At 35.4% G+C, this 8,924-nt stretch overlaps 1 protein-coding gene across 13 annotated transcripts; it reads right to left on the bottom strand.

Moving 5' to 3' along the window:
- Positions 1 to 1,147: 1,147 nt before the first annotated feature.
- On the bottom strand, positions 1,148 to 8,597 carry LOC104097905 (putative RNA polymerase II subunit B1 CTD phosphatase RPAP2 homolog). 13 transcript variants are annotated; one of them, XR_011412736.1, is made up of 9 exons: positions 8,143 to 8,597; positions 6,919 to 7,527; positions 5,935 to 6,618; positions 5,625 to 5,818; positions 5,195 to 5,458; positions 4,289 to 4,447; positions 2,050 to 3,742; positions 1,701 to 1,828; positions 1,148 to 1,466 (listed from the first exon to the last, which is right to left on the bottom strand). XR_011412736.1 is itself a non-coding variant. In XM_033656546.2 (7 exons), exons 2-7 carry the CDS (start codon positions 7,505 to 7,507, stop codon positions 3,638 to 3,640), a joined length of 1,995 nt encoding a protein of 664 aa, XP_033512437.2. In that variant the 5' UTR covers positions 7,508 to 7,527; positions 8,143 to 8,597; the 3' UTR covers positions 1,148 to 3,637. The 13 variants fall into 13 exon arrangements, 3 of the variants coding, with proteins under 3 accessions (XP_033512437.2, XP_070047932.1, XP_070047933.1); XR_011412740.1 differs by having other exon boundaries at positions 3,039 to 3,742; XR_011412733.1 differs by having other exon boundaries at positions 1,701 to 3,742.
- Between the last annotated feature and the right edge of the window lie 327 nt (positions 8,598 to 8,924).

Below are 8,924 nucleotides of genomic sequence, written 5' to 3'. Positions count from 1 at the left end.
TTATCATGTAAATAATAAGTAATACCAAACACTCAATGTTATTGCTTTGGAATAACTATATTTTATATTGATTGGACTTTTTATTTATATTTATATTTTACGTTTTATATTTTAATTGAATTCTTTTATAACAAATGTTTAAATTTATTTTTATTTTTCTAAATAATACTAATCGCAAATTGAACATTTACTGTCCTTTTTTGTAATTTGATACTTAAAAGTATTTTTTTTTTTAAATCGACCAAACACAATGTGCTTGCAAAAAGCACTACTCAAATGAATTGTCCAAACACAAACTGTTATTTAACAAAAGTAATTTTTCAAAAAGCACTTTTCAAAATAAGCAATTTTTGACAACTTGGCCGAATGGGGTCTAAGCTAAGGAACCATTATTTCATATTCTACATATGAAATAATGGTTTAACTTATATAAATAAAATAATATACTTTCTACCTAAGTAAACATAAAATATACTCAAAGAAATTGTATATTGTACATAGTATAAATATACTATATACTACATACTATATACCATATACTATAAATATACTATATATAATCCTCTTATATCCAATGTTCTTTATTTGTATATAGGTAATAAAGCATCTAAATATATTTTGTAAATACGTATATTAATGTATTTAAAAATATCTACATATATCATAAATAAATATTTTGGTAGCTTGCCTTAATCCATGATACTAAAATATTGAATCACAGCAATGTCTCAGAAAATAAATTTAAGAATATTAATTTCTATTGATTGAATTTAATACCGAACAAAAAACAAAAAAGAGGAAGAAAAGAATACCATTGGCGTGAACAACAAAATTCATTAGCGATATTGTTGTTCTTGGTGGATTTGTAACTCATTTCTGCTTCCATGGATAACACGACAAATATTTCCAAAAATAAGTGGTTTGGGTGACTCCTCTAAGTGCTCAAACGAGCAAATGAAATTGAAGTGCAAGGAGAAAATAATATTATTTCCATGGAATTGTGGAAGAGTATCTGTTCATTCTCAATATGGTATGGTGAGATAATTGAATATTAAAGAGAATAAGTGTGTTATGATTTCTGAAGATAACCAAACTTCTTTTGAAAAATAAAATTACACGAGCAAGAGCATAGCTAAAGAAAAGTCAATACCAGGAAAATTTAGGAGCACATAAAATGATAAAATAATCATACAGACAGAAAATATCCCCTGATTCTAACTGCACATCACTCAGCTGAAATTGCAGTCATCTATATCTTCCATAGTCAATGCAGTACTTATATTTTGAGCAATCATCATGTTTCAATCAACCTACTCTAAAGCATATCTGACAAGAGTAGTAAATGAGGTGGCAGACTTATCCCCAGTCAACAAAAGGGAGAGGTGGATAACCACCCTCTGGCAGAGGTCTTAGAGAGGGAGGCAGATTGCCCAGCTTTGCTCCGGCATTTTCTCTGAACGCATCACCTGCTACAACCAAGAACATCACAATTAAACTTCTTTTGAAAAATAAAAGATAACCAAAAAGAAAACACCAAGAACATCAGCTGATTAATTGTGGGATGGAAAACATTAAAACACAATGGATATCAAGGTTAGATCTCAAGTATTTTCTGAAAAAGATGTTAAATCTGAAGTCACGGATGGCGCAGATATTAATGTTCATATAGAAAGAGTATATGCGCAAAAAGTGATGCATGCCTGGAAAAGATGCTGAACCGAAAGGTTGAGTATTTGGTACACTCTTTAGGTGAATACCCTCTCTCTAGTAGTTGTTCCAGAGAATTGGAACGAAATCAAAAGTTGAAAGCACTGACTTCTTCCCAGAGCTATTCAAATTCATAAGAGATGAGCAATCAACTACTCTCTCAATTCAACAGTATATCAATATCAAGAATTAATACTTCACAACTTTGAAAACTAATTCTGGTCTGTCAATCATTTGGAAATACTCCAAGAAATGAAAACCCAAAATTACTGGACAATAAAAGCTTTAAAAAGGTTTGGATATAAACTTTGAACTTCTTGAATGAGGAAGTTGCAGCATTACAAGATAAGTCCCCTGACTTCTGCACATTGCCAATTGCAAGAAATTCACAAAAATTGATTGCCTGGATCTACTTTAAAGCTACGCTTCCCAAAAGTTCTGTTACTTTCCTAAGATATCCCTTTGAGAGTATTACAACATCTGCCAAAAATAGGACATCTTTCAGATGAGTTCTCCAGTAATTGTTTCCGCTGAGCGGACTAAGACAAGTATTTCAGGAAAAGAGCAAACAACATCAAACATTGACTGCATTCCATCAGTTTTCCGATTCTCTTCCAGAAAGAGAAAACACAATAACCATTAGAGTGTTTCAGGATATACTGACCCACATATTTGTAATTTGAATCCAGAACACTTTCTTGACAAACTTTTTTATACAGACCCTTTCGATTCCAAAAGGCAAATAGTATTTGCCTTCTTAAAGAATTTCTTTAAGAACTTGAAGTGTGATAATCTTTCAAGTGACAAGCCCAAAACCTGATTAACATCTAGTTCATTATGATGAAAGTTGATTATTTGATAAGTATGAAACTGATTGTTGATCGGAATGAAATAGTGATAGTGAAAATTTTGCTTTGTCCAGGTTGACACCCCAATAGTCTAGGGTAAAAAGTTCAACAGGAGTTGGACAGTTATTCTTCCCTAACATGCGAGTAACCTCATAATTTGCCAATGGTTTATAATTACTCGCAACTTGCTCTATACTAGTTTAACTTTGAAATTCACCTGGTAGCGGGCAGTCTATAAACTAATCCAATTCCTTAGGGAAAAAAATTAATTTCTCTGCGGCTAAGGCTACCTCGTCTTCCAGCAACCTAGTCTTCTTAGACAAACACAAGTACTTGTGACAAAGTAAATAATTAAAATACTTTGTGAGGTCAGTAAGTCGAAATAGCTAGCATGATACTCAATATAGTTCTATGTTTAAGACATTAGTTGATTAAAAGTAAAATATCGAATATCAATATACGCAAAACATGCAAGAAAGATACCTGGAGGAATTCCCATTTGTTGCACAGTTTGAGAGTTTTGCTTGGGATGATAATATTTGCAGGAGTCCCCATACTGGCAATACCCCTTTGATGCATGTAAAAGATATAAAAGGTAAGGAGAAAATTGTTCACTTACTTTGCTTAGACTAAGTATAGAAGATTTACTTCCAATCATTTAATACTATTAGAAAGGGAGTAAAACTGAGACACTTTCTCCTTCCCGCCGGCTTCTAGATGGTTTCGAAAAACTGTAGGGTCACTACTTTTCCTTCAGTCCTCTTTTACTTCTTACCACATGAGGAAAATGATGCTTACCTCTCTATGTATTTCCACTCATTCAACCCCTCTTTACACCTCAAACCAAAAATGTTATTAGTCCGCAGAAGAATGATATCGAAGAGAATCTCGTCAATAATGAATCATCAAAGTACATCAGTGTCTTGACGACATAGCATCTCTATAAAACATAAACAGATATGAAATTATGAACAGAAGTTGCAAGCACCAAATATAATTATGACTTTTGTGCACACTTTCCAGAACTACTTTCTCTCATGAAAGTTTAGAGGAGGGAATCTGCAAAGACGTTTTATAACAAATTAGCCTCCACTTTGCATTGAGAACTGAGGCACTCGACCTAGTGGAATGACTAGATCTTTCATGATCTCATATTCCGCTGCGCTTATATGAGCACCATCAAGCACCTGTTTAAGACAAAGGGAACAAAAGAAACTCAGTCCAACCCGTACTCACAAAGTCAAGAATCTGCTAACATCTCATGCCGGAAACTCCGAAAAGATTGAAAATACTTGAGTGCAACAATATACAAGTTCAGCTCCTTTCCTATGATTTTAGGTTTTGTACAACATAAGCAGTCATTATTTACTCCTAACAAGGAAGTAAATACTCTACTACTAAGTACAGAAGCAACCCAGGATCATTTTCTGAAATATTCAAGTTCAACTTAGTGATAGGCTGATAGCTGCTACCATTACAGCATAGGCATTAAGTCCTTTTATGTCATTCTGGAAGGTAGCAAACCTAGCGAAGATTAGGAAGAAACAACTACACCTGGGGCAAGGGAATACCAGAGAAGAAAAGTTAAGAGTGCGAAAAGGAGAACAAAATCGCGTGAGAGAAGCCAGAATACAGCTTTGGAAGATGCCAAACTAACATTATCGATCAAAACAAATATACTACATATGAAACAGAACATGAGAATATAGAAGGGTATAATCCCAGAATTCTACCTTTGGAAGCAAAGTCCTTCTCCCTGTCATATACGGAGTCAGTACAGGTATCCTACATATGGAAAGAGCATCAAGAAACAGAAGAACAATTAGTTGCCACTGCTTCATTCTGAATGCAGGGAGTGGATCCACAAAAGACATTGTATCTATCAAGAGAACCTGCACATGTCAAACGAAGAAGAGTTATCCTCACATGTGATGATTACAACATTAATTGTGACGTGCAATGATATTCTTAAACCACCAATACCCATCATCTACCCAACTATGCCATCACAGCCAACAGGAAAATGTGAGTAGCTAACCCTCTGCACGCATCAAAGAACCTCCAATAGCTTTGAAAATAAACATCAAACATTATTAAAAGTATGATGGCGCTAATGAGAATACTAAATCACACAAGCTTAGTTTCAGCAAGCCATAGCCAACTTTCCCATTAATTTATTTGTAGAAACAAAATTCTGTCCCATTACCATCACCGGCCAATTACATACTGCTCCGGAAAATCTTTCCATCATAATGACTGGGTAATTCTTGTACTGACCCCCTCCCCAACCCCGTCACGGAATGTCGATGTGTCTGTGGGTGAGTGAAAAAGAGAACCATAAAATTTGAACTTTCAGGTACCCTAGACAATCCTTTAAAAGCTTCCTGCATTCTACAACTTCATGCAATGCACACTGCCAATAGTCAACATACATAATGCATATGTAAAGTATCCCCTACTAACAAATGAAGTCCTAACAAACAAAACAATGAGATTAATATTGCTTCCGAATACCAAACCAGATCAAAAAACTAAATTGTCTCCTCACAGCATGCAGAAGCAATTGAATTGACTACTTCCATAATTCTGCTAAAATGGCTTGGGAAGGGGAAGGTTACTATCTGAAAGTGTAAACATACCACTCCTTGCTCTAAAACTGATATTGGTACAGGAAGCCTAAGGTCAGTAACCAATCCCGGTAATGCTCGAGCGAGACAGCGAGCAAGTGTCTGCTTGATCTCAGTTGACCGGCCATCAGATAACACAATTTTGCGAGGATATTCTCTTCCATTGATAGACAAATACTCCTCATTAGAGCTTTCATCGTTGCCATATATAAATGACAAGGACGATGATGATATCCATGTGAAGAGGGAATTAAACATTGTAGCGAAAGGTGACAGCTGAAGAAAATTAGAAACACATACAGAGAAACCCAAAAAAGTTAAAAAGGAGTTTTGTTTTTGTTTTTTTTGGGGTGAGGGTAGGGGGAAGGAATGAAGAGAGAACAAACACAATAAACATTGGTAGCAAGTTTCAGAAGTGTAGAAGGTTTGATGAGCAACTTACATTCAAATTAAACCCCTCTGGTGGACTATCATACCAAGAGTCCTCTGATTCAAAAACATCATAATTTGGCACCCCTGGTTTTCTTGGCCATTTTAAAGGAGCTGGTTCTGTATCAAGCACCTCATCGTTCTCCTGAAGTATTGCTTCATCCACTTCTTGTGGAGGTGGCAATATTATAATCCCGGCATGGGACACTAAAAATCACATGCGCAGCAGGACTCAAAAGCTATTAGATCCAAAGAGTGTATGACTTACTCATACACATCTCTATTAATACTACTAATATGGAGAGTCAATGAAATTGTCATACCAGCATCAGGGACATCAGAACCTGAGGCAACAGCCTCTGCTGCTTGTTTTAGTGCTGCTGCACATGCTTCTGCAGATTTAAATCGATATGAATCATCATCCTCTTCCATGTCTGTAGGGCCTGATCCCCTATAAGCTTGATTCGCTTCTTCTGATATTTCGGCTGAACACTCCATTTTCTTTCCAGTGCCATTATCAATATTTTCATCAGCCCAAGTAACTGAACGAGCCATTTTCTTGTAATTTGAGGATTTTAGAGAAGATCTGAGCGATTGTTTTTCACGTGCACCGTCTGATGCATATTCTCTTCCGGCATCAGACATATTTAGTACCTCAAGACTTTTGTTCCTGACATCATGTTGGCAAGGACCAGAGGACACTTCTCTGTTGTTAAATTTATCGACCTTATAACTTCTATCATTCGAATCTGTTTTTTCTGTTTCTTCTCCAGAATACAACTGCAAGACATCAACTTGCTTCCCCAATATAGAAACATCAGCATCCCCAACTTCATAGCTTGTTTTTGTTTGTGCTTCGTTAACCTTTTTACTTGAGACAACATTTATAGGAGCTGGTAACTTTGAAATGCTATACCCATCTTGAGTTATTATAGTGCTGGAAAAGTCCATCTCGTTTAGTATCATGTTTTTCTTATTTTGGAGTTTGGTCTGCTTATTCTTGAATCCTGAAAAATTACAAGTATTTGTCTTGATCAACAAAGGCATACATTAATTAATTAGAATATGAAGTCTCTTATTTTAAGATTTCAAATGAAGTGACTCCAGCAAGCATAAGCATGCAAGTTCTTTTCTCTATTAACTACATATGCACCTTTAGATCATTTAAGTTTTTTCTAGATTTCAAGTGTAGTGAATACAGCAAGCATAACTGCATAAGTGTGTAGGTTCTTTTCTCTGTTAACTACTACACATGCACGTTTAGATCATTGAAGTTTTTTTGCTAAAAGATCATTGAAGTTCTCTACCTTTCTTAATGTTGTTCAGCAGTGCTGGCTTCACACTTTGATCTCTCTGTGGAAAATAGCCTTCAATTGCGTCAGATGGACCCATCCACTCATCCATTGAAACTTCACCACCCTTTACATCCAGTTTTTCCTGAATCTTCAACTTGGATAATCCTAGTTCTCCATTATCCTTCACATCCTCTGTGGAATGCAAATGCAATCCCACAAATAGCTTCAGGACTTCATTAAGTTTTGCTGTATTTAAAGTATCGCTTCTCTCGTCTTGCAAGCTACGGGCAAATGCTCCACTGTTGACAACACAGTTTGTTGAACAGTACATGTATGCTTCGTGAAGATCATAAACTTTATGCTCCTTCAATGATATCCGGTAATGTCCCTTCTTAGGCCTTTCAGAAGGCAGACAGTTGCTACAAAGAGGATAACCGCACATGTTTGCTATTGTTCGTTCAGTTACTACATCCTGATAATCTCTTCGGGACAGCAAAGACCCAGCAGCAAAGAGTTGGTTTTCATCTTTAATGCCTTCAAGAAGACAGAGTTGCAGCTTGTGGATAGCATCTTTAACAGCGATGACTTCTTCATTTGCCATCAGAGAACTCTTCCCAAGTACTGATAACAGCAAACTTTCGCTCATAAGTTCATAAACTACATGACAAGAAATAGATGTTGAAAATAAATCTCACCCATTATGCACGTTACAACAACAACAACCCAGTAAAATCCCACAAGTGAAACACACTCGAATTGGGATTATATATCATGACTATGCCACGGGAACCGTACCATAGTCACGATGATTTATTATTAATCGCGCCTAAAGCAAGCTACAATGTTTATGAATTATTTTCCTAAACTATCTTTGAGATTTGTTGTGAGATTTGTTGTAAGGTTACGAATTATGGAATTTGTTGTCCACAAACTCGTTCTGCTTTCAAAGTTCTCTTTCAAACAAAATGGAAACTAATTCATCTAAATCATCATCACAGACCCAAAGTAACTTAAACAGATTATGTACCAAACTTAAACTAATATTTTTAACATGCAACTTTAAAGAGAGAATGACATAAACACATGGCAATAATTTTTAATTATACAAAAAAAAGAACAATAAGAAAACTCAACAAAACAGAAGGATGGCACATTTCAATGACATAGATTTCACAAGACAACAATATATATCCATAAATACGGTAATAAAATGAAATAAAAGTGGAAGAAGTGAACCTTCTTTGAAGCTTTATGAATATATCAGTAAGAACCTCCAGATGGTTTACAATACCTTGTTGATAATGAATGCAAAATTGGAGATAAATGTCGACTCTTGACAAGGAATTGAACCAAAACGAAAATATTGCCAGAAAAAACCCAAACTGGACCTATGTTGTCCGAAACCCCAAAACAACGACCTCCAACTTTACCCGAAACCTCAACTGGTTTTGGGTGGAGTCTCGATGAGGAAGAAGGGTGATTTTTGGTGCTATTTTCAGCCGGGTTTGGAGTGATTCAACAGGAGAACAATGGTACTTTAGGTGAAGTTTCAACTGGGTTTTCTACAGGCAGAAGCTATGGTGTATTCATGGTATTGAATTGCTTCGTTTTTGAGTTTTGGTGTTTTCTTTCCAGACTTTTGTTTCTCGTTCTTCTCCTCTTGTTTTTTGGGTGATAGGGATACTGTCCAGGCGGGTCGGGCAGATGGGGACTGGGCTGGTGCTGAAACTGGGCCAATTTGAAACAAGAAGCAACAGACCCTATTCCTCTTTTGTTTGATCTTTTAACAATAGCCACATTACTTCTAATTGAATTTGTTTTGCCAAAACGACCTCATTAGCATTTTAACTAATTAATTAAACTAATTGATTAAAGATAATGTATTTTTTTAATCATCCTTTTAACCTATGATTAATTCTTAAATGCAATTAACACACTAAATGAAAGATAAAAAATATTTTTGATTATTTTTGTGATTTAAAACATTATAAATATGCATGAACAATGTGAATAAATGT

Source organism: Nicotiana tomentosiformis, chromosome 12, assembly GCF_000390325.3.
Source record: "Nicotiana tomentosiformis chromosome 12, ASM39032v3, whole genome shotgun sequence".
NCBI lineage: Eukaryota > Viridiplantae > Streptophyta > Magnoliopsida > Solanales > Solanaceae > Nicotiana > Nicotiana tomentosiformis.
Note: the sequence above shows the minus strand (reverse complement) of the source record. Positions and strands in the feature narration are given on the sequence as shown.